Raw genomic sequence first — 25,057 nt, 5'->3', positions numbered from 1 at the left:
AATTTTTACTTTTAAGTAATTGCAGTTGTTTTCAACTACTTAATAAAGTGTATGTATATAGATGATGCTTTTTGTTTTAAGAAAAAGGATTTTATCTTTTGATCTTTTCCATAAGCCTTGAGTTGCACTAAGATGTTTTTTGTGAAGCGGCAAATCTATATGATTAAGAAGGCAGTGCCTTTTTATATTGAAGGAGCTAAGTGAGAGAAAATACACTGTGCTCATAGGAAAGACCTATGCGTGAAGTGACGTTCATTTTCTGTAGCAGTTTAACCGAAGCAGGTTCTAAATCCACTGTTCAAAGATTCTTTTCTGGTACAAAAAAAAAGACCCAAACCAACAACATAATAAATACATTTAAAAGTATCTTATTTTTAGCTTTACAATAATTCATGCTGCTATTTAAGATGCATTGCCATAGCATTTTCTTTAGCGTTTCCATATGGCTGGTTCTTTCTGTTAAAATTGGCAACTTTAAATAAGGAGTTGGCCTATGTCTAGTGCATTTTGAGCAAACAGTTGTTCTGTTAGCTTAATTTTTGTTAATTAATATTCAGTATCTGTGGGGAGATACCATGCTGATTACTGCTCCAAGTACCAACTGCTGCACTGCTGCTAAAGTAAATGTGAGTTAGCTACTATGGCAGAAATAGCTTTAGAAACTTGATTCAATTGGGCATGGTGTCTTAAAATTAAATTGGTTTATTTCTAGTCCCTGATGGACAGTCAGCTTTCAGTACTGTTTGTTCACACTTGTATCTACCAGTGAAAGTTTGTATTTAAAACTTTCTTGGAAATGAAGATTTAAATCAAGCTTTAAATAAATGTTCTGTTGCATCCCAGTGCAGCATATGAAATTTCATCCCTTTACATAAGGTTTCCAGGGACTTCCTCTTGTATTTAATCAGAATGTAAAGTAACCATTGGCACTTGGTTTAAGCTTCTGTCATTTAGATTTTAAGTAACTTACATGTAATGAGGGTACTGATTTATCAATGGGATCTCTTCCTGTTTATTTTTTCACTAGGCTTTACCTCTGTGAAAACACACTCCCCTACATCTGCGCAGCCTGTTGCAAGCACTGTGGTCTATACAAGGCCTGCAATAAGTAGTTTTTCTGCAGGTAAAGACACCTCTAAACAAGCATCCTCATTTTGGCAGTCTGACAGCCAGGACCCATGTCTGCAAAACAAAACCATGGATAGCAAATGTGTAACATGTGAAGCTGCTAAAGTGTCAACAGTTGAAAGTACGAAACAGACAATAAGCTCAAGCCAATGTGTTGCCTCTAAGGCAGCAGTTTCTACAGTGGGGACATTAGGCTTTGAAGACAAATTTAAAACAGCACCCAACACATGGGATTGTGATACCTGTCTGGTCCAGAACAAACCTGAAGCTACTAAATGTATAGCATGTGAGACACCAAAGCCTGGAACAGGGGTAATGCCTGCCCTGACATTGCCAGCAGTCACAGACAACGCAGTGACAGTGACATCCTCCTGCAGCAGCACTGACACAACAGTCACTCTGGGTTTTGGAGACAAGTTTAAGAAACCAAAAGGTTCTTGGGATTGTGCAGCGTGCCTTGTGTCAAATAAGGCAGAAGACAGCAAATGTGTAGCTTGTCAGTCTGAGAAACCAGGTATGTTGTTCTTTTTTCTGTTGCTCCAATTTCAGCCTCTGTGCATTCTTAACAGAATAAAGTATGTTGCTTATTAAAAACATTTTCAGCAGCATGGCTGCATGCCAACAGGATGGATTAGTGGCTGCCTGCAGAAATGGTTATAGGCACTTTTGAGGTCGCAGCCCAGATTCCAGCCCCTCACATGAATTGAACTGATTGTGAACTGTATTAGTGCAGAGCTGAATTGAAGCAAATACACTCTGCTTTGCAGTAATGAAGAACGATGACTAAACTGGATGCCTTCATTAACTTAAAACCTATTTATTAGTGTTCACTGGGAAAAATGTGAACTCTATAGACATAAAGTTAAAAATTACTGGGTCTTTCTCTCTTTCAAAAGCAAGTTGAAACTGTGTTTACAGAACATGGCTAAAAATGTCTCCATTCGGCATTTGCGTGTAGTTTAGCAGGCAGGTATGAAGGCAGGTTGCAAGACAGTGTAGTCTTTAAGTAGTTGTCTTACACTAAAACAAAACCCTGTTTTGAGCTATGCCTGTGAGGGCCAGTGGTAGCCTTCCAGAACGTGAGTGACCTTGTTCTGGAAGGTTGAGGTCCTTCCTGACCATGGGGAGGTGAGTGCCTTCTTCAGTGCAATGCTGGGGTGCTTCCCATTATATGTTACTGTAGTTGATTTTGAGTGTGGCTTGTTGTTTTTAAAGCACACACAAAAATACTGTTAACTTTCTTAACATCATTTAATATGCTATTATATTAAATAACACCTTTACAAATATATCCGGGGGAGGTGGTGGTGGTGGTAATCTCTGACGGACTGGATTGTGCTTTTGTTATTACCCTGTACAGTAAGTAAGAGTAGAATTTCTTCAGATAATGTATTTCAGAGGGAGCTTATTCTCATGGACTTGCAGCCTCGGAGTGATCAGCAGGGACTTTTGACTGAGACTCTAGCCATTGCAAGGAGGAATATTGGAGATGTGAGGGTTTGCCGTACCATCATGGTGCAGAAAATTGCACAGTTCTGCATCTCTCAAGGGGATGAGTGAGGCAGGTAAAATGAGAGGATAAAAATCCTCTGGATGTGTTGTGGAAGAGAAGGCCAGTTCCTGTCTCTGCTGTTTTGAATTTGGGACGTTATCTTCTGCCTCTCTCTTAAATGCCACCCTCAGTTTTTTAAAACTGTAGGTGAACATGACAATTACGGCAACTTACTGCATGTCCGCTTCGCTCCTCACACTTACGGAGCTGAAGTTTTTTGTTGGGGTGCAGCATCAAGTGACATCTCTTCCTTTACAGGGGAGAAAAATCAGATGGCAAGTGTTGTGTTTCAGGCCTCTTTATGGAGGTTTCTGCCGGTGTTGAGCACAGTGTAGCTTGTGTAGTGAGCACAGAATTGTAGGTTTGGAAGCTTTGAGTTCTTCTCTGTTTTGTTTTGTTGTCACAATGTGGTTTTTAACATACCTGTCTCTGGGATTTGGTGATGAATCATTGTGGTAAATTCTCAGCTTTGCATTACTTGACAGTGATCATTAACTTGAATGGTTGCTAATTTTGACTGCAGGTTACTCATGCCACCAGAAGTCCTTTCAGTAGTTTTGGTTGAATACAGTACCTTTTAATTTACGTCTGAAACAGGCTGTGTTGTTGTATGAACTGCGGTTGCTGTTTAAATGCCATGGTTCAATTTGTGCTTAAAACTGTATATAGATTATAATAAAGAATCTAAGTGTTTCTGTTGTTTACATTCTCTGAGTCTAACTGAAATGAACTTGTAGATTGATGTTTTTTTTTTCTGCTGTGCTTGCCCACTTTGTAATATAGTGAGCATTAAGAATTTCTTTAAAAGCTGGTGTCCACTTTTATCATGTAAGCACCATGATTTATTATCTTGCTTATTTCTCAGGGAGTTCAGTGCCTGTGACTAGTAGCAGTGTTCCTGCATTTTCTGCTGGTTCTGGTGGATCTGGAGGATTTCTGGATTTAGACAAGTTCAAAAAGCCTGAAGGAAGCTGGGATTGTGAGGTCTGCTTGGTCCGAAACAAAGCAGAAGCCACAAAATGTGTAGCTTGTGAAAGCGCGAAGCCAGGCACCAAAGTAGAGCTCAAAGGTAATACTTACTGAAATAAATAAATAATGATAATAAAAAAGTGTGCATTCTGCAGTTTATTTTTGCTTTAGGTTTTCAGTGTTTGTTTTTTGGGTATTTTTGTGTGTATGTGTGGTGGTGGGTTTTTGGGGTTTTTTTTAAGTACAGTTATTTTTCCTTTGATGTACAGCAAAACTATTCATTTTTTGCCTAGGAATATTGCTTTAGTCAGGTAATGTGCTTTTGTTTCCACACCCTTTCACCAGAAAAAGGTTATGCTTTTTAGAGAAAAGGATGTGTTAGTGACATAGTCGTTCTGTGCAAGCCTTATGTATTGTTCACTTGGAGTTTAGGCTAAAAGCATAATCTTTCAAAGAATTTAGCAGTGTACTTTTCAAAGCCAGGTGGTGGACAAAAGACTGACACTGCGAAAAGGTGTACATAAAGTGGAAGAGTGGAGTTTGGTTTGGTTTGTGGTTTGGTTTTTTTTTTTTTTTTTGTTTGGGGTTTTTTAAACAGTTTTGACCTTGGGAAGTTCAGGACTATATTCCAAGCCATGTAGCTAAAGCCTGCATGTATTATATGTATTTCCAACCCTAACTATTCTATGATTCTATGATTCTATATCTTACATTGCAAACTTGACATTATTGCATATTTCCACAGGCTTTGGTGCGGCTGCTGTGTCCACAAATGCTGCAGTGCCATCATTTACGTTCGGTGTCCCGTCATCATCCTCCTCTGAATCTTCTCATACGTTAAGTAGCACAGGAAATTTTAAATTTGGAGAACAAGGGAGCTTCAAGTTTGGCATTGCATCTGAATCTTCATCCTCCAACACTGTGACTGGGGGATTTAAGTTTCCTACTGGTTCGGGGGGCTTCAAATTTGGAGTTTCTTCCTCAGACTCTAAATCAGAAGACAGTAAAAAAGAAAGCAAAAGTAACAGTTTTACTTTTGGAGTTCCATCTACAAGCAGTCAGGCTCCTTCAACATTTCAGTTTGGGACAGCAAGCCTGGGACAGCAGGAAAAGAAAGAGGAACCAGTTTTGAAAGGCTTTGGTTTTGGTACAAGCTCTACTTCTTCCATAGCTACCAATGAGAATAAAACCGGGGTTGGTGGCTTCACTTTTGGAACTGTGGCAAAAAAGGAGGTAGCATCACCTGCTTTTGCTTTTAAGAAGTCAGATGAGAAAAAGGATGAAATGCTTCCGACGAAGGGAGGATTCTCTTTTGGCAGTGTGGAGTCTGCACCTGCCTCACAGTTTGTTTTGGGAAGGACAGAAGAGAAACAGGACTCTGTCACTCCTGCTGCTCCATTAGCATTTGGAAAGAAAGCTGACAATGAAGAGTTAAAGACACAACCTGTCTTTTCAGCTGGGACGGCTGAGCATACCAAAGAGGAGAGCACAGCAAAGCCTATATTCAATTTTAGTTTTGTTAAACCATCGGAGAAGGAAAGTGAGCAGGCAAAGCCATCTTTTGCATTTGGGGCACAAACCAGTACTTCAGGTAAGCAGAACATCTTTTGGCTTTGCTTCTCTGCTCGTGTCCATCAGATAACACCTCTGAGGCCATATGGGACAAAATCTGTAGGACTTGATATATAGCATGTATTAGAGCTTTAGAAAATCTTTAATTAGCACCTGCAGCCTGTCTTTAGTTCTGGTTATTGATACGTAGACAATATGTAGTAATTCCTTTTTAGACTTCATTGAGTTTTAACACTAGGTTTAGACAAAAAAAATGCCACAACTTAAGGAACCTGCATGCTTCTTGTATGAGCACAGAAGTTGTATTGTCTCTGTAGTACCAGCTCAGCTGGTGATAAAATCTATAGAATGATGCAGTATGAGGCCTCATATTAGTGTTGTTTTTCATAGTGAAAAGGAATGAGAGAAGGATTATCTTCCTCTCATATACTCACAGCTATGCTATGGGATATACTGTAGTTTCTCTACTGCTACAGAGGAATAAAGATCACTTCATAAATATTACATTGTTTTGTATTCCTTTAATTTGCTGAAAGTCTGCAGTGGAGGATTAAAGTTCTTTGGTGATGATCAACTGTGTGGAAAAATTGTGGTTGTTAAATTCCATTTGCATGACTTAGCAACTGTGTTTTAGAGAACAGAATTAGTTCCTTATTTCAGAAGTGATACAGAAAAGGACATCATTAAGTAACCCTGAATAAAAGCAATACATAAGGTTGTGCTGATTTTAATCACAGTATTCTTACAGTGATTTGAGGACTATGGGCTTTGTGGGAGGGGAGGGGGAGGTGTGTGATTGGATTGGGGTTTTTTTTCCCTGCCAGGTAAAGTTCTGGAGTTTGGTTTAGTTGTGGAAATTTGATGAAGCTTTTTGTGCAAAAAGGCAGTTTTAACAAGCATTCTTAAGAATGGAATAGTCCCTTAAAAATGGCATAGATGAAAAGGAGCCATAACTGCTGGGGAAAAAAAGATGGTGGGAAATTGAGAACAGGATCGTAAATTATTAATGTGAATTGGACCAGCACCTTAGGGGAAGCTGAAAAATGACTAGCTTTAAAAGAGACAGCTCTATTTTAAGTGCGTAAAGCTCCACTCAGTACTTTGTAAAATGGTCTTCATGGTAGGTTGTTCTCTGTTGCTCCTAAAATCAGGTCTTGCAGGTGCTGAAGTACAATGAGCTTATGCTTGTAAGAGCTAGGCTGGAGGACGGGAAGCTTTGCCTGGCGTAAACCTTTAGGCATGGGGCTGTATTTTCAAACAAACTACAAATGAAACTGTATCACTGTGTTTCTCAATACTCCGCTGAGCAAAGCCATATAGAACTGTTGCAGGGGATTGATGATGTTCTTCCAAGAACATCTGAAATATTCTTGCTTGAATTGCTCAGAAGGACTGGTTAATGCTGACTGGTTCAGGAAATGACAGCCCATGCTTAGTGTTTATAACCAGTGAAGCCTAGACTACAGTGGAGTCCTTGTTCTTCACAGTTCTTTCATTCTGTTAATTGTGGATGGCAGCAATCAGCACATTAAATCTGGATCTTATGTGAGCAGCAGTAGCTGAAAGAGTAGTTGAGGCTTCATTCAGGATTGCTCTTGTAGAGTGACTGAAACAGAATCTGTTTGCTGTACTTCATTTGGCATTTCTGTGGTGGTTTATGTACTGTTCCTCCTTTCAGATCAAGGAGCAGCAAAGCCATCCTTCAGCTTCTTGAGCTCTAGTTCCTCCAGCACAGTCGTACCCACCACTTCAGCCAACAGCAGCAGTGTGTTCGGCAGCGCCATCTCCTCCTCAAATCCTCAGCCAGTTCCCACTCCCTTCGTGTTTGGCCAACCCAGCAACACTGTGAGCAGCTCTGTTTTTGGCAATTCTTCAGAATCTGCAGCCTCTCAGTCATTTGGCTTCTCTCAAGAAAACAAACCAGCAACCACATCTTCCAGCACTGGCACAGGTCTTACTTCATTTTTCTTTGGCTCAGGAGCCAGCAGTACTAATGCAGCAAATTCAGGCTTCACCTTTGGAGCCACAACCACATCGAGTTCAACAGGTATGATTTATATAGATGCTTTTCGTTTTTGCCATAACATAGTGGACCAAGGAAATGCTGTTTCAGTAAGATTTTACCATGGAGAATATGTAGGCCGAATGCCTGGCAGTAGAGAAAAATACTGAGTATTTGCATTCAACAATACAAATTGGGACTCGGTTTTTCACATTGTGGAATACAGTTTAGGAATGAAATGACAGCAGCATTGCTTTATGCAAAGGATAACCCTTTACTGGATTTCAATTTGTGTAGCAACTTTTCACCATGAGAATGATAGTTTCTTTTGTTTCAGTGTCAGTCCCGTGCTTACAGTTAGAAGTCAATGAATTACAACTTGCCCTGTGTTTCTCTCCCATACCTAAACCTCTCAGCTGTTGTAAATAACGTCAAGATTGGCAAGATCCTTCTTTCACAAGTATACATGAACACATTACCCCCACATGCAGTTGCTGCTGCTGCAAGATTGATTTCCAATAAGCTTTATGCCCAGTGCTTCTTAACTTTCTAGTAATTTAGAGAAGACAAATGAGAATCTATATAAAGTTTCTTCACATTTTATGTTCATTGCCCCACTGCATGAATTTAGCAGTATGACGCAAGACTGAATCATCTGCTAGCCTAGCTGTGTGTGGGAAATAAGATTGAACCTGTGAAGAATAGACTTCATCTAGTTTGATCTGCTTGCTTAACCTTGTAATTCACAGAAATTAAATTTGCATGCTTTTTTGTATATCAGAACAGGGAGAAAATGGTCCTAAATTATAATACCCAGCAGATCAATTAACCTGCTTACAAATCAGTAACTTTTAGTGTCATTTCCTTAGTAGGTAACACTGTATTTCAAACATCTTCACAAAGGATGTTTATTTTTCATGCAGAAGGCTGTATTAACTTTTCATAGAATCACAGAATGGTTTAGGTTGGAAAGGACCTTAAGATCATCCCATTCCAAACCCCTCGGCCACGGGCAGGGACACATCACTCTTGATCGGGTTGCTCAAAGCCAGGTCCAGCTTGGCCTTGGACACTGCCAGGGATGGGGCAGCCACAATTTCTCGGGGCAGCCACAATTTCTCTGGGCAGCCTCTCACAGTAAAGAACTTATTCCTTACATCTAATCTAAATCTCCCCAGTTTGTCCCTTGTACTATCACTACAGTTCCTGATGAAGAGTCCCTCTCTAGCATATCTGTTCGTCATCTTTGAAGGAAAAACAGCCATTCCAAGATAGGGCGCAATAGAGGGTATTTTCTGTTGCATGAAGGCTGCTTAAATTGCATTAAAGTGATGTTTAAAATGTCCCTTTTGCATTGCAGATCTGTGTATGTTCACAGTCACTCTTCAGTCATGTATTCTTGGTTTTTATTTCTGCTGGCCATGTAGAACAGAAGCAGCTAAACAAATGAGGTGGTTGTTGATGTTACATAGGGAGTTACTCTGCTAGACCAAGGGTTTGAGTATAGAGAGATCACTGCAAGCTTGATTTAGCCTTCAGAGTTAATAGTGATAAACACTTGGCCAGGGAGGGGTGCAGTTCCTGACAAGAAAGATTGATGTCCTGATCCTGGTAGATCAGGAGCTGTGTTTTGCATGGTTGAAAAATACGATTTGAATGAATATTCTTTGTGTGGGATATGAACAGCTTCTAGTAAATACAAATTAAAATGTATTCTTTGTAGGAATCTATTTCCAGAACATGAATGTTAACACAGTAATCTGAGGTGAGACAGTGTGTTTGAGATTTGATTTTGTCTGACTCTCGTAAACATGTGTTTCTCATGTTACTTACAAGAAGAGGTTTGATTCCTATGGTGGCTGAGGCAGTATTTGTTTTCGATACTCACACAATTAGTTTGAAATTCAGATGACTGCTCAGTTACCAGACAATGGGGTCTTAGAACCTTTGATTTTAGATTCATCCTTGGGGGAGGATATAAAAGCACATACTGACATTCCTCTTCCGTTCCCCTAGGGTCATCCTCTTCGTTTCTGTTTGGCTCTGGGCCTCCAGCGCCGGCTGCCGGCCCAACATTTGGCACCAGTCAGCCACCAGCATTTGGCCAGAGCCAAGGGTCCGGCCAGCCAAGCGCTCCAAGTTTTGGAACCCTGTCGACACCGTTGTTTTCAGCTGGCGGTCAGCCTGCTCCTCCTGCCTTCGGCTCCGTGACGAGCAGCACTCAGCCCTCTGTGTTCGGACAGCAAGTGGCGCAGCAGCCGGGTTTTGGCTCTGCTACCCCCAATGCTGGTGAGTGCAGACCACCGTCTTCCCTTCTGGTCTCAAAGATGCTATATTCTATTTGAGAAGACTTCTGCCTTTTGCCTGTACTTAAGTGTAAGAATTACCCTCGGTAAAAATAATGGGTGTGGAGTTAAGACATTTGTGACTCACTCCTGGCTGTGGAGGATGTGCCATAAGCACGCCAGCTTCAGGAAGCCTTCCCCACAGGAGACTTAGGAGACACAGAGGTTGCAACCCAACCATTAAATAGTGGGGTTTGTTTTCCTCAGAAATCTAGTGATTGAAAGGAAGCATTGAGAGCCATGGAGTATTCACTGCTAAGATTGGCAGAAGCAACACAACATTACTGGTTTTGGATTTGTTAAGAGTAGTTCTTAGTTATCTGACTTCATTAACAGGCTTTCACCATTTATTTGGACCAGGGGCTTTGTTGTGTAAGAATATGGTTGGGATCATTTTAAGCACTTGCAGGTTGAGACTTTAAATAGTGTTCTTCTTTGGGAACGGGGTAGAGTGGTCCTTATAATTTAAGTGTAAGAAAGCCCTGTTCCACACTAGTAATTATTCAAAAAGAAAAACCCCACTGCCAGAGTGTATGTATTTGATACCGTCACGTCAAATACTTGAAGGGAAAAAGCCTCCTTTTTTCTTTTCAGAAGTTCTACAAAATAGCATCCAGTAAAAGTAACCGATACCTTTGTACTAACGAGTACATTAGTTGGCACACCGTATCTCTCAGTCGGTCTTCCCTTTACCAGGTAGCTGTTGAAAGATAAAAATCTCCCTGGATTCTCTGGTGTTGCTTATCAGTTACTTCGATGGTAGGAATCTTACGGGTATTTTTTTAAGATGAGCTGCTGTGTTAACACGTTAAATGAAGGGGAGTCTCAGCATGGACTGCATGAACACAAGAAAGTTTACTTAAATATAAATCTACACGATTCCATGCTATGATTTAAGACTTTATGAATAAGCTTCAGTACGCACAGGTCTAAATGTGACGGTCGTACAGGAGTTAGCAATCAGTGTGCCAGCAGTGTTACTTTAAGAATCGCTTTACGATTCTCTATTGAAGTGGATGAATTCTTCTATGTGCTTTTCCTATGGTGATGGGGGGTACTTGTGGGGAACCCCCTGCCCCAGCTTTGTCATCAGGAGTGACCTGTAAAAATTGATTCAAAATAGCAGGAAGAAGGTGAAGATTTTGCTGGAAAGGACAAACTCCCATTTCAACTTTGTTTCTCTCTTCCGCTTCCATCCCTTCTTCCCAGGTTCTGTATTCCAGTTTGGAAGTAATACTTCTAATTTCAACTTCCCAAGTAACCCAGGAGTATTTACTTTCGGTGCGAATCATCCTGCACCAGCAGCACCGGCACAGCCTTCTGGCTTGTTAGGATTTTCATTCAGCCAGCATCCAGCTTTTACAGTGGGGTAAGAGACCGTATCACAATTACACTTGAGCTTTGGGTGATAATGGTGGCCATCGTTCAGTCTCTGCTGCTGTAAATCATGAGGTGTTCAGATGAACCCTGGAGTCTGAGACCAAGCTGGGCATCCTTCCTTATAGTAGCATGACCGGCTCACTAAGCAGTGCTATCTTGAATAGAGCCCAGCAGTCAGAAATACCACACATGCAGCAACATATGCATAACTGTCTTGTTGTTGAAAGGTAAAGTCTGTATCTAGCCCTTACACTGCTACTTATCTTCCGAATAAGAGATTTTAATTGGCTTTGGTTTCTGGAACCCTCTTCTTCCTGTTCATCATAAGCCATTTGTTGCCAGCTGCTAACAAGGGAGACAAGACTATGAAACGGTTGTTCTGGAATATCTGCTCAGTGCTGCTACTGAATTTTCAGCTGCACTGTCCTAAACTCTGAACTACTAATTTCTTTTGATAGGACTAACGGGAAAAACATTTTCTCTGCCTCCGGATCTTCAGTTTCTGGTCGGAAGATAAAGACTGCAGTTAGACGTAGAAAATAACCGCCTGATTCATAAAGCAAGTTCCGAAGCAGCTACTACCCTGCATTGTTCAGTTGTTGGGATCGTACCTCATGCTGGGTTAGCTGAAGACAGATCTGCCTAGAGGAATATAGAACTCTGCCGCCCTTTCCTTCCCTTCCCTCTCCCCAGTTAGGTTTTTTTTTGGTAATGAATAGAGTTGGCAATGGGGCCGTTCTCACGCAAAACTATTTTAGACTCCAGCAAGTTCCTTCTTTCACTGACTCGGCATGGTCTGGCTGTAGCCGTGAGTAGAGCCTGCACAGTGAATGGCTTGTACAATACCTCTTCATCTGCACCACTATGTGCGCTCATCTGCGTTTACTGACTCCTCGACATTGTAATTACATCAGCGAGGGATGCTGTATAGAGTAGAGAATGTTGGTAACGAATGATTTCTATGCTGAGTTTGTGCCGGTGTATGTGTGAAGTGAGTGAGTTTGGGTGTATTGTGCACTAAAATTTTCTGATAGAGGAAGACTGATTAAAGGATGATCCATGCTAAGGACTTGTTAGATCTGTAGTTCTTCATTTAATAATTATATGCTATTTCTATATTTTCATTCTTACAGCCCCTTATCACCTGTCTCGCCTTTGTTATTTTATTATGAAACATGTGTAAATACGATTTTGTTTCTCTATGTACTTTTTTGGCATAACAGATCTGTGAAATGGAAATTTTAATTTTGTGTGTTACGGCCATTTTTGTTTAGTATTGTCTCAGATTTTATGTAAATCCCATTATTCAAAGTTGCCTAAATCCATTTAGAAAATCTTTAAAATTGGGAATTCTTAAAGTAAGTTTATTGGCTTTTCTGATCCATTTTTGTTTGGACCAAAAACCAGTATTGTACAAAGTATTAAGTATATATTTTTATATTTACTGAAATGGACTGTGGTGACTTTGGATAATAAGGAAAAGTTTAATATTAAAGCCATGTTTATTACAGTATAATTAACATGTTAAACCATGGGATAAATGCCATCAATAAAAACTATGAAATATTGTCTGGCAGTTTTTACCTCTAACAGCATCTGCAGCTGTAACTGTTGGAGATGTTTGGCTGTTCCTGAGCGGTCACACGCTTTCTCCAACCTCTGCTTTTTGACGGTGACACTGATTTTAAGGGATCTTAAATTAGTCGGAGGTTTCCTGTTTGAAAGGAGTTTTATTGTTGGCTCCAAGCTCATCAGCTGTCTGGCTGCAGTTAATTTTTAAGAAGTGGATGTTACCACATTCCCCACCATTCTAACTGAAGAGGGGGAAAAGACACCCAATTGTCAATGAGTAATTAGGGGGTTTTCCACAGCTGAACTTGCATTAAGCCACGGCATTTGGATTGTGGTTGAGAACAGCTTGCTGCTCGCTACAGCTATAGAACTGAAAAGACCTGTGTAAGGCTTCAGTGTATTCTGAGACATTTCTGCCCCTTGCCACTAAGCTCTTACGCAGATACAGGTGTGGGTGTTACAAAATGAGATACTTTTCTAACCAGAAACTGGACCTGACAAGAGGCATCTGACTTCTGTTTTCATGGAAATAGAAAATATTTGGCAACTAGACTTTCAACCAGACACATGAGCTGCTGCTGAGGCAGTCACATCTGCTGCTGTGGAAGGCACGTGAGCAATTACGTATTTTCAGTTGTCTAAACCTGAAAAATGCTACCATTTGATTTTTTCCTTAACTCTATCACTTGCCAAGGACTTGTCCTACAACCAGAAAAAAGTTGCATCTACAATGCAACTTGTGTAGTATTTACAACAGCATAATATGTACATATTTCCATAGGCAGGTTTTCAGTTTATCAGCGGGAGGGGAGGAGGGGGTGGTGTTTTTCTGCAGGGAGAGATGTTCCCCTATACCTGAATTGGGAGCAATAAAGTTTTTAGCCACCAGTGCTGCTTTTTCCCATCCTTACACCCATCTTGAATCCTTATTTCCAGGGCACTGCTGTAGTAAATAGAATAACAGTTCTAGTATTCATTCTGGAATTGTAAGTAGGCAAATCTCACCCTAGAGGGGACATCAGTGAAGCTTCAGTGAGACCAGTTGCCAAGCCTGAACTTGTCACATCACTGCTTAAGTCAGGGGTGCAATTCCTTGAGAGGACACCTGAGTAGTGCTGTTGAAGTTGTGTTTTAGCTAAACATCATCACTTTGGGTGGTCCAACCACTTCAGCAGGGTGCTTGGTCATGCCTGCTTGCTGCCATTTATTACTTAGATTTATTTTTATCTCAGTGATGCAGGTCAGTAACATTGCTCTGATGCTAATGGCACATTTAAGAGTAGAAGTCTTTCTGTTTGATAATAAATTCTTAGTGTAAACCAACAGTAACCATCAAAATTATTATGCGGTATTTTGGTACAAATAGTTCCTGATTAAGTTTCACTATTAAGCAGTGGATCTGGTCCTGAAACACCACTGTAAATGAAGGTCAGATATGCACACAGAACACCACCCCTCATTGAGCTAAACGCTACAGAATATTAACATGTTGCTGATTAAGTTATTTCACCTGAAGACAAGAGAGAAGCTCTCAAATATTTCTGTTGTCAACCAACCACTGTCCAAGTAGAGCAAAAACTTCAGCCACTGAGTGGCAAGTTAGACCTGAGGAACACACACAAACTAGGCTCTAGAATAATTCCAAACTCTTACTCAAATTTTAATAGCATATTAACAACGCTGATTATATTGCTTTCCCAAGATACTAATAGCAGAATAAGCAGATTACAAAAGCTACATAACCATGCAAAATATTAGGCTTCTTTATTCAGTGTTTAAGTTATTCTGAATATACAAACAATTAGCCAGAATTAAAAAGTGAAAATAACCAGTAGATGTACTTCCAGAGATTTACACCCATAATACATTTCACTTAATGTTTTCTGCATGCTCCTGCAACACGCTCAGTGGTTTTCCTTGGTATTATATGCAAGAAATAGGCCAGTGCTTTCACTCCAAATGGAAGCAGAAGAGATACCTTCCATCAGCATCAGCTGTACATAGCTCCGAAATTATTTACACTCACTGATTCACACTAACACTGCAGTGTAACATATGCTTCCCAGAGTAAACCAGCTCTTACTTCACCTCTTTATTAGCTTCAACATGTTAAATAAGTGACAATCATGCAAAAATCTTTTCACATCAATGTTTTGGTGAAATACTTAAAAGAGATAAGGGAATATGATCTGTGATGCAATACTAAGGGACATGATAACCCCTACTCATCTCTCTCTACGCACACAGCAATTACTATGTTTTGCTGTCTAATACTGCAGAGTTCTCTTCCCCTCAGAGTTTATCAAGTGACTTGGGCAACTGCTTGGAATTTCTAGTTACCTGCCAACATCCAAAACTGCAGGAGCAACATTTCTTTGAAGTATTTCGAGGTATCTGCTTTCCACAGGCCGATGAACAGAACAGCTCCTTCCTGCAGTTAATACAGCCACTTGCTTTCTCATCAGTCACAGGTTAATACTCCCAGATTGAATACATAGTTTCTCCCAAAATTCTTTGGCATGTATGAAAACTCCAATACTTTAAAGGTAGCTGCTGGCATCACTCCGGAGCAAAACATTTTCTTTAGCTTCTGAATCAGTTTCCATTTAATTTGGTCAAAAGATTGATGGACACCTTGATTTCAGTTTTGGGGTAGGTCTTAGTTCACTGGGGTGGGAGGGAATGTTCAGAACCAGTCTGGAAATCTCATCTTTTGGTATCATCTGACTCCGTTTCGTCTTACCACAATAGTTCCTGCTACAATATCATAGGCTGTTCGGTTATGCTGAAAAAATAGCAGTGTAATGAATGCAGGGAAAAATGAAGCAATAGAAAAATTCTTGATCAAAGCTCGTATTGTGGACCTGAAATGAGAATAAAACATTCAGTGCCTTATTTTCACTTCTCTGCTTGTATTAGTAGTTAGTTTACTTTCAAGTCCAGTGTCTCAGCTTTGCACAGCAAATACAAGAAAAAAAACAACCCTCCAGAGTTTAAAGATTTTAGCACCTGACCTGAAAAATATTAATGTGATTGAATAATTGCTATCTTATTTTTAGATCACAGAATCCAACAATAGCTCTTGCAATAACCAACCCCAAAGAAACAGGGTATTTGCTCCCAAATGATACACTTCCCACACTAATAACCTGAAAGGAATGTGACTGAAGTAGGAGCACTTACGTTGTCATGCTGACATTTGAAGATGGAATGACAAGCACACGGCTGGGCGCAATAAGTACAGATGTATCACATGTCACAACTCGGAGTCCGAGCAAAAACTTCCCTGGGGTTGCTCCACCTGCTCCCCAAATACAGATTATCTGGAAAGGAGAGGTCATTTTGATTGGTCTAGCAAACTTGGTTATCCTCAGAACTGTGGGAATGTCTTACGCTTCAGCATAATCTGAAATACTGTAAATAGGATTAACTTTACAGGCCAATGGGGATAGATATTTTTTAAAACATTTATTCACAAGTGACAACTATGAATTATAGAAGTTAATGCTTAGGAGTAGTTACCTCATAGAAGCAGACTAACAATCTGTAGATGAGAGCTACTACCATCATCTTCTGCAAATCTTCCATGGATGTATCTTCATCTATTTCTTCTATGATGTAATGCATGGCAAATTTGGAGATGTCCCTGTATAAAGCAAGAACAAACTTTAAAACCATCTTTCTCCCAATACCAACAGTACCCCTTTAATACTAAAACTCACTGCTTCAGCTTTGGTATTAGTAAAGAACAAAAGCTCCTTGGCCTGTCTGATGCTAAACAAACCATTAAAATTCAGAACACTATGTGCCCTCCTGAGCTGCTGCTGCCTGGTTTGTTTGGTCTACCCCATTAAGAAAAGGTCATTCTTTATTGCCACTGTTGCACACTGGTGTCCCTGTGTAGTGAGCTGCAGAATTTTCTGGGAACTCTCACACTTCTTGGGAGATAAATGAGAGGTTCAGTGTGTGATCATCTAACTCAGTACAATGGGAGGCAGACAAGTCTCCCATACAGGAGCTCTTAAGGAAAAAGGCAGCAATCTTCTCCATAAAGGCAAGGGAGAAGTTGCAAGTCTCCCTAAGCAAGGGAGACCTATCCTCCCTCGCATGATCAGCATTTCTAATTCTCAGCAGTCTACTGCTCACTGTACTCTCCCAGAGGTGGGCACCTTGGCATGCAAGAGGAAGTTTTTAACTTAAAGCCATTGAAACCTCGAGTTCTTTACCCTAACAAAGCTATGCAAAGCATCAATTCTGAGTCAATTCCTTATTTTCACAAGATAAACTCCACAGATTAAACATTCTTATCTGATACGGAGAGTGGACACACTGGCACCATGTGTTTAGTCAAGAACTTTTCATTCACACACCTAAATGAGAACTGCTACTCACACAGGAAATGTGCAGTCCCACTTCAAACCAGTCCATCTAGATTTGTATTACTTGCCTTCCTCTTTATTCAGACTTATGGATCAAAAAAGATAAGGAATTAAGAAAACAGTGTGCTACAACCTGCACTTCCCTTCAACACAACATTCACCTGAAGTCTTTATCTTGAGCCTGTGAGAACTTGTTTTTCAGGACAACTCCTCAATCTAAGCTCAAGCACACGACATCTCACAAGCCAAAAAAGACCCAACCAAACACACACATACACACACACAGAGAATGGTTCTCTGAAGTTACTTGTAAGCAACTTACTGGCTCTGGAAAAAGTAGCAATACTGAATATACTGTAATTTAATTGAAGAAGCTTCCCTCTCTTGCCATCACTTTCACTACTTTACAGAAGCACATATTCCCCATCTTTCTGCTATGCACTTTGTGTAACTCTCAGGCTACTGAAAACAGAAGGGAAATACAAACTGTCAGGCTAGAGCTGGAGGTGCTGGTAACTAAAGAGAACTGAGAGTAATGGAATTGCTGCCTACACCAAGCTCGTCTCTTTATCAGAACAAAATATCTGATTACACCAAAGCAGAGGAACTAAATGAGCAGCAGAATAAGATACCTACAGTTAAAGCAGCAGATAAAAGAGAAACAGCCTTTGAGGTAAATGCTTACCTCTGAGTATAACAATGTAAATTAAGACTCTTTCAGTCTAGTATGTAATTGATACACTCAGTGCCCACTTGTACTCTAAGAGCCCCAACTTCTGCCCAGGCAGGAGTACAGCACAGCAGCATTCCAAACACTCAGGCTATATTTGAAAGTACACCCATAGCTGACATACAGATCTGAATTCTTTTTTTGCTGTGGGTTAGCATTGTTTTGGTCCCAAATCTAAAACACAGCACCACAGGAGATGCTATGAAGAAAATTAACTCCATCCCAGGCAGACCCCAGTACATTTTCAAAGGCTGTTCAAAAAAAAAAGGAAAAAAAAAAAAAAAGAGAATCAAAGCCAAGTTTACATTTGTCTATGTTTTTTCTTTGACATTTTTAAAGGACTTCTTAAAAATCTTGCTGTTGCCTTATAAAAGTCAGAGTGTAAGTCTGACCTATCCTTGGCAAGGAGCTTGTGAGCCTATAAAGACACCTGCACAAATTCTTTGTTTCCATCAGCGGACCCCAAACCAGGAAGCATTTAAAAGGAGGTTAACCCAGTGGTGCTTCTTCCTCAGCTTTTGACAGTTATTAAGAGCCATCATATGCATAAGCACCCCATACACACATCACAACACCCCAAGGAGCATGAAGAGCTTAAAGCTATATACAACAAAGCTTTAAATTGTTCAACTTACTTTATTCCACTGAGGTGCATAATACTTAAAACAATGGTTGCCTTTATAAAGAACAGAATAAAGAAATCCACCATCTCTGCTATGAACCTGTGTGCCAATGAGGGGATGACAAACTCCCGACCTGTAACAGAAACAGTCAACATCACCAACATTTTATTGTGCTAAGTTAACACAATCATCTAAAGAACATGTCACATTACCCTCAGTGCAAGAACACAATCAAGATACTGACACCAGCTCACTTCATCTTCGAGAAAACTTCTAAAAGTGCATGAATAACAAATGATCTGAATTCTTTATATTTAGTGATAAGAACCTTCTCGAAACTTTCAGAATGCTGACTCCCCCTATAATCAGGACTGCAGGCAAAATCCCATTCCCTCTACAGAACCAGAGTACATTGAAGATGCATCAACTTTTGCATTCTTTTGTTTAGTACAGCCTCATAGAGAACAGATTTCAGTAAATATGAGAATTCAGATAAAAGAAAAAAAAATAGATGTACCACAACTTCTCTATGGCTCAGCGGCAAGGCTTCCATATGTACCAAGTATCAGCTCTCTGAAAGCATAACACAGCCTAATCTGCCTCCAGTCAGATCCAGAAACAGGAGCAGCTAAAAATATTAGTCATAGTTGCCATAAACATACCTACAGACTACTGATGATAGTAAACCACAACATGCTGCCCTACCCTGAGCCAGAAAATGGAACACACTTCTATTTCATTGGCCAAGTGCAAATGGACTCAAGCTCACAGTTACAACCGTTTGTTGCTAATGTTGTCTTATGTAATTAAAGCCAAGAAAACCTTAGAGTATCTTAGAAAGCTTCCAAGGAATAGCACTGCAAAATAACTTCAGCTAGACCCATCTACCTGCCTACTTCCTAAAGGACAAACACAACACTTGCATGAAACCAGCAAGGACTCACATCAAAACTTCATTTAGAAATACTCAAGTACTACTAGATGTCACCTGTGGAAAACAGTGGCTGGGTTTGTTAGTGTTTCTGAGAATGCCTACCCACACACACAAGGACAGGAAAGAAGGAAACAAAATCGTTCCTTCCTCCAATCTCAAAAAACATCATAAAAATTTCACTTGGAACAAGCCTGCACAGTGCAACTGCTGAGATTGATACTGCCAGTCATGACCTCACAAGCTATGCAAGGAAAGCTGAAAGTCCACAACACTTGGATACTTTTGAAATGGAGTAAGTATAATCAAGCAGTAATTAGGTAAGAGCGAGTTCTTATTTAACATACCTTGGTTGTTATATATCCAAATGAATGGATACTTAACATATGTCATTGTTTCATACCTGTTTCACTTATAGCTCCGCATCAGTACTATCAAGTAGCACGACTGTTACATATGTAATAGCAAAATGGATTCAATTCTCATTGCTGAAGCACGTCTAAGTTGTCAGTTAAATTCTAATTAAAGACTCTTCAACTAAGGCAGAAGGAAGCACAGCCAGTCTCCCCATTCCAGCTTGAGCACACAGCGCCAGATAAAAGCATTCTTGTGCTCTGTTAAAAGCAGAAAGTTTGTTGAAGTTAGTGGCACAGTTTAAGGTCAATATATTAGATTCAATGACTGAATAAGGAAGAAGCTCAGTGGGGACAGAAAAAAGAATTATTCAAATTATGCTGGACTCCATTACAGTAAGAATCTTTGGCTGAATCCTTAAGACTCTGGCAGATTTGCACTGCAGTGATTTGAGATGTTCCTTGTATCAGAAATCCACTGTTTTGCCAGGGGTTACAATTTGTATGGCAGGGACAGCCAAATACTACATGCTTCCATCTCTGCTCAACATCTTGGATTTTACATTAAGCTACTAATAAAGTCGGGTTTGCACCAGTCAGCCACAAGGCAGCTGAGGCTTGGACACACTTTTTGCCGTGTTGCTCCCAGCAGAACAATAATCTCCTGTAGTAAGCAGGGAGGGGCAAAGGGAGGCAGTATCTTAAATCACAATCAACATCCACAAGAAGCCTGCTACTGCCCAGAGTGCTGTTAATATTGGTGCTCTGACACACACCTGCTGGCAGATCAAACTGGAAGAGGCAGTTACCAATCCCACTTTCTGACATCCGAGTTTAAAACCTGCAACAGTACCATAAGCAGTCACTATTTCAGCTTACATAAGCACATGGGGCTGTGAATTGGAGTGGTGCTGGACAGGTCTACGACCTGCCCTGCCGAGCCTGCTGTGCAGGCAATAATCTGCAGCAGAAAAGAAGCACCTATAATCACTTTATCTGTTCCAGACACATCCATCTGCAATCCCGAGCCAAAGCACCAGCACAACATTCTTTATTGTATCACTGTATCACCTATAGAGCTTCCTTAAGAAGGTGTTGCAACAGTAGTTAGCATTCAGAACAACCATGTTCAGCAGCATGCAATGCTATTCATGCCCTAAATTACCTTTAACATGTGGAATTAGTTCCTGAAGAACTACGTAAAACCCCAAGAATCATTTCAGTCTAGCTGTTGTCTGTATTCTCTCTTTCAACGACTGGTAATATCTGTTTATAAGCAATCTATAACTCAGAATCAAAGCACAATTAAAGAAAGTACTTTATGCTATAGCCTTGTTTAAACAACATCTGCTCAAAACCACATAAAAAAAGCAAGTTCAGAAGCCAGATTCCCTTCAAAAGAAAGAAAAAGCAATTGAAAATGTTCTCCGCACACACCCTGCCACTGCGCTTATAAAAGCATTACAGATCAGCAGTGCTGCACTTTGCCCTGCAGAAAGAAAGGAGACCTGGCTTTTCTCCAATGTCCCTTCAGCAGTGCCCTGCTCCACCGTTTTCTACCATTCAAGGTGCTACCAAACATTCAAGAAATGTCATCTAGGAGCTCCTTGAAAAAAATGTTTGTGGTCCAGACTTTATCTCTAGTGTGATCAGAGCAAGTCGTGGCTTGCCCTGGAAAAACTATAAACAGAAGCACTGCTATGCATTGTCTTCTGCATTTACTGCAGTAACAGGCTTTTGTTTATCTCAGGTCCTGCCACTACCTTGTTCAATATAAGCATACTTTTATTTTCGCACTTCAGTTTCATTAAATGATTTTATTTGAGCACCAAGAGCCTACTAAAACTGGAAATCTAGATTTCATCATCCAAACAGGCTACTTATAAAACAAGATGCATTACAAGTTTGTGACCGCAAGTTTCACTGGAAAGAATAAACTCCTTTACATCCATAGAAACCCCTTACAAACACTAAAGTTACAAGCTATAAACTCTAGCCAACCCTCTCAAACCTGCTTATGGATTAAGCTCTCAAACTCGGTATCGGGACTGTCACCTTCCACAAGGCACAGATACATTCTCTGCTCCGCACCCCACAGAAGCGCAGCGACCCCCAACGTTGCAACCTCCACCACCCTGCCCCATTCTCCAGCCACCGTCTCCCGGAGCTGCGGCGAAGGGGCCGCGGGCGGAGTGAGACGACAGCACTGGAGGGGAAGAAAAGAAGGCGACGGGCGCCTGCGCTCCCAGTCCCCGGCCTACCGCGCAGGGAGGGCGGCGGATAACCGGGGTCCAGGGCCGCCTCCCCACGAGTGTTGAGGCCCCAGGCCGGCCGCTCCCTTCCTTCCCACACGAAGCGACCCAGACTCGGCCCCGGCCCCCACTCACCTGCCGGCCGCCCCGTCTCCCCGGGGGCGCCGCTGCCGCTGGTGCTGGCGGCGCTGCTGGAGGCCGCCCTGAGCACAGGGGTCAACCTGCCCGCCGCTCCCGGCCAAGCAGGGGCGGCGGTGGCAGCGGCAGTTCGGGGCCCCGGAGTGGCAGCGGCCGTGTGGGCAGGCACAGGAGCGAAGAAGTAGAAGGGGCTGTAGTAGGCGGCGGCCCCTGGCAGCGGGGAGGCAGGGGGCTGCGGCGCACCGACACGAGCGGGACCGGCGGCGGGAGCGGTAGAAGCCGCACCGAGGAGGGCAGGCAGGCAGCTCTGCCAGCTGAGGTAGCCGCAGTACGAGTCCCACAACCATTGGTGCACCCGCCGCGCGTACTCCTCCGCGCTTAGCGGCTTCGCCCCGCCGCCCTCGCCCCCAACAGCCACCGAAGAGGAGCACGACGGTGACGACGCGGTGGCGGCTTCCCCTCCGGCGGTGGCGACGTCGCTGCTGTCGCTGTCCGCCATCGCCGCCGCCCCAGCACCGGTGCGGGCCGAATCAGGCTCCACCACCTCCTCCTCCATCCCGTCTGCTCCTAAGCACCCGCACTCACTGCGCATGCGTTAAGGAGACGCCTCGCCTGTCCCACTTAACGCTGGGGGGAGGGGACGGTAGAGAAAGCGCATGGGCAGGAGGCGGACTCCCTCGGGAGCGCGCCAGTCCCCAGCAACCCGCCTCTGCCGCCGCTGCAGCGGGGAAGAGGCAGGCTTGCTTCCCCACCTGTTGAGGTGGTATCGCCTAGCGCTGAGGGAGGTTCGCGACCTGGCCGGGGTAGATCTGAAGTCGCTGCTGAAGTAAAAAGCAACCCTCGAGGCGGAGTGGGCGTCCAGCCGCTGGCGAGGTGCCCTGTCGGTGCTGTACTACTGAAGGCATGTAGTTTTTTCCTTAGCAGAAACAGCATGACTCCCCACACTCGGTTTTTCCCGTAGCCCCTGCGGCGGGAAGCTGGGATCCCCTCAGCAGGAGCAGCCCTGTGTGCCCCAGTTGTCCCCAGGAGTACGTGTTACTTCGCGCTAGCCCCGGTTCTGTAACCGGAGAGCCGCTGTGAAAGCACTTCTTCCCAGGGTCTGTCTCTCCCTCCAGCTGCCTGCTGCATTTGACCCAGATCACAGATAGGTTACCCTTAGCAGGCTGTGGTAGGGGAGTTGATAAACCTAAGTGAGAAGCTAGGCATTGCATGCATTCTTTCCTGTGAGGCTGGTGAGGCCCTGGCACAGGTTGCCCAGAGAAGCTGTGGCTGCCCCATCCCTGGCAGTGTTCAAGGCCAGGTTGGACAGGGCTTTGAGCAACCTGGTCTAGTAGAAGGTGTCCTTGCCCATAGCAGGGGGTTGGAGCTGGATGATCTTTAAGGTCCTTTCCAACCCAAACCAGTCTGTGATTCTATGATTCTGAGCAGGTGCAGCTGGACAAAAGTATCCGTCCTTCCACTTACTGCCACCTGTGACTGCAGCTGTGGTTTCTGACCTCTGGCAACTTTCCAGACACTTTCTCTTTGCTAATACAAAGTGGGTTGAAATTGCTTGGAGAGAGAAAAGGTGTTAAACTGCTCTTGTGTACTTCTACCGTTTGATTTGTTGTCTAAATGTTGCTTTCTTTCCCATCTCCCTTTTTTCATCTTTCCCCTTACCACATTCATGTTCTTCCTGTGCAAAAATGCTGAACAAAGAACCCTACAGCAAGTTTAAACACAGTTCTCTAAATTAATTTTTAATATTTAAAGTTCCCAGTGTACTATAAAGCACCTTAACCTGACCACAAGTTCCATATAACACAGATGTTAATGTAGCTTCATACTGAACAAAGAGTAAACATATATATAAAATACACAGTAAACATGGAGTGTTTCCCACTTTTGACACAGCAAAGCTGAAAAAACCCAGAAATTTCTCCCTCTCCCTGTTAGATTAAATTAAAATATATTATTTTCCCATATAACCCTACCTCCCTTGAAAACCAAAGTAATTTCTACACAGTGAGTCTCCCACAGAGACAAGGTAAGGTGAACTGACAAAGACTTGGCAAATAACCCATGCCATGTTAATTAAGTGCAGTTGCATTAGGTACTGGCATGCATTATGTAGAAATGGTTCTGGTTTCACTGGCATGTGTTTTGTAACGTAGGCCTCGGTGAAATCAAAGTGGGTAAATGGAAAGCATAGGAAGTTTTAGAATGGTTAGGAAGAACAATGAAGAATCAAAAAAAGAAAGGAAGGTAGACAGGTGTGTAGAACAAAATGTGGTCTTAAGCCAGCTATTAACTCCTAGTAGAAAAACTACCTTGGAAAACTGACAGTAAAAGTAATGTAACAGAGCTTTTTCCTTTATAATATTTCACTTCTTCCTTCATCAGCTACAGTCTATTTAATTTTTTTTTTTTTAAATTAGATTTTCACAACAAACCCTTCAGGACCAAATAGTGTCAGGCTTTTCTTTTTTTCTCCAGGTACAATTGCAAGATCTCACAGGCTTCATATAATGTTGCCAGTCACAGGTAAATTTTGGGGTCAGCAGCAGCATTAAACAGGCATAACCTGTTAGAACTCACTGTGCGCTTATGCTGGATACTCCAGGTGAAATGGAGTCACTGACAACAGGGAGCAAGGGAGTTAAGAGGTAGCAGAAACAATGTAATATTTCCTCACACTCAGATTTTTCAGTTCCTTAGGTTTTTGTTTTTCTGCCTTAAAAAAATAATCCACAAAACACTCACAAATTCTGCAAGCTTTCAGATTAGTCTGTTCTGGGTTGCGTCTGATTGTATGAGATGCTGTAACCACAGGGCTTGCCAGAGGTGGGGAACTCACTTCGGCTTTTCAGAGGTCTTATTTCATTGCTGTGTCAGGTTGCCACACAAGTTATGGAAGTACTTAGTGTTCTGTAGCACCTATTTCTCCCTACTTCAGTTTGCTTTCTCTTGCGAGCAAAGTCAGAAAGGGAAATAATCTTGGGTAGTTCATCATACCAGTTGATGAAAATAAATTTTTTGGAAATGAGATTTAGGCAAGAGGAAATGTTTTGAACTAGATCAAAAGAGGGAGGTAAGCACCTAAAAGCTGATATTGCAATAGTTATGGTTTAAGGGGAATCTGGAATCCCATC

General features: G+C 41.9%; 2 protein-coding genes across 5 annotated transcripts in view; one reads left to right on the top strand and one right to left on the bottom strand.

Moving 5' to 3' along the window:
• NUP153 (nucleoporin 153) overlaps positions 1-13,601 on the top strand; it is a 45,848-nt gene extending 32,247 nt beyond the window's left edge. For all 4 annotated transcript variants that reach the window (XM_080639560.1, XM_080639562.1, XM_080639561.1 and 1 more), the window contains exons 16-22: positions 1,028-1,642; positions 3,546-3,749; positions 4,395-5,240; positions 6,900-7,268; positions 9,240-9,512; positions 10,778-10,937; positions 11,407-13,601. In XM_080639560.1, coding sequence (XP_080495686.1) covers positions 1,028-1,642; positions 3,546-3,749; positions 4,395-5,240; positions 6,900-7,268; positions 9,240-9,512; positions 10,778-10,937; positions 11,407-11,491 — 2,552 coding nt within the window. In that variant the 3' untranslated portion in view covers positions 11,492-13,601. The remainder of the gene's footprint in view (positions 1-1,027; positions 1,643-3,545; positions 3,750-4,394; positions 5,241-6,899; positions 7,269-9,239; positions 9,513-10,777; positions 10,938-11,406) is intronic.
• A 658-nt stretch (positions 13,602-14,259) lies between these two features.
• Positions 14,260-22,499, bottom strand: FAM8A1 (family with sequence similarity 8 member A1). Its single transcript, XM_080612016.1, has 5 exons — positions 21,924-22,499; positions 18,265-18,385; positions 16,043-16,166; positions 15,704-15,843; positions 14,260-15,384 (listed from the first exon to the last, which is right to left on the bottom strand). Exons 1-5 carry the CDS (start codon positions 22,480-22,482, stop codon positions 15,240-15,242), a joined length of 1,089 nt encoding a protein of 362 aa, XP_080468142.1. The 5' UTR covers positions 22,483-22,499; the 3' UTR covers positions 14,260-15,239.
• Between the last annotated feature and the right edge of the window lie 2,558 nt (positions 22,500-25,057).

The sequence above is a fragment of the Psittacula echo genome (genome assembly GCF_963264785.1).
Source record: "Psittacula echo genome assembly, chromosome: 2".
In the NCBI taxonomy this organism is placed as follows: Eukaryota; Metazoa; Chordata; class Aves; order Psittaciformes; family Psittacidae; genus Psittacula; species Psittacula echo.
The sequence above is the reverse complement of the archived record's forward strand: the minus strand, read 5'-3'. Positions and strand labels throughout refer to the sequence as shown.

What these genes read in the sequence shown, in the direction of transcription:
- FAM8A1 (XM_080612016.1), bottom strand. Translation starts at nt 22,482, where the DNA reads ATGGAGGAGGAGGTGGTGGAGCCTGATTCGGCCCGCACCGGTGCTGGG. An exon ending in ATGCACCTCAGTGGAATAAA is followed by an intron (nt 16,167 to 18,264) that starts GTAAGTTGAACA and finishes TGCTTTATACAG; the next exon opens with GGACATCTCCAAATTTGCCA. An exon ending in TGTTAGTCTGCTTCTATGAG is followed by an intron (nt 15,844 to 16,042) that starts GTAACTACTCCT and finishes TCTCCTTTCCAG; the next exon opens with ATAATCTGTATTTGGGGAGC.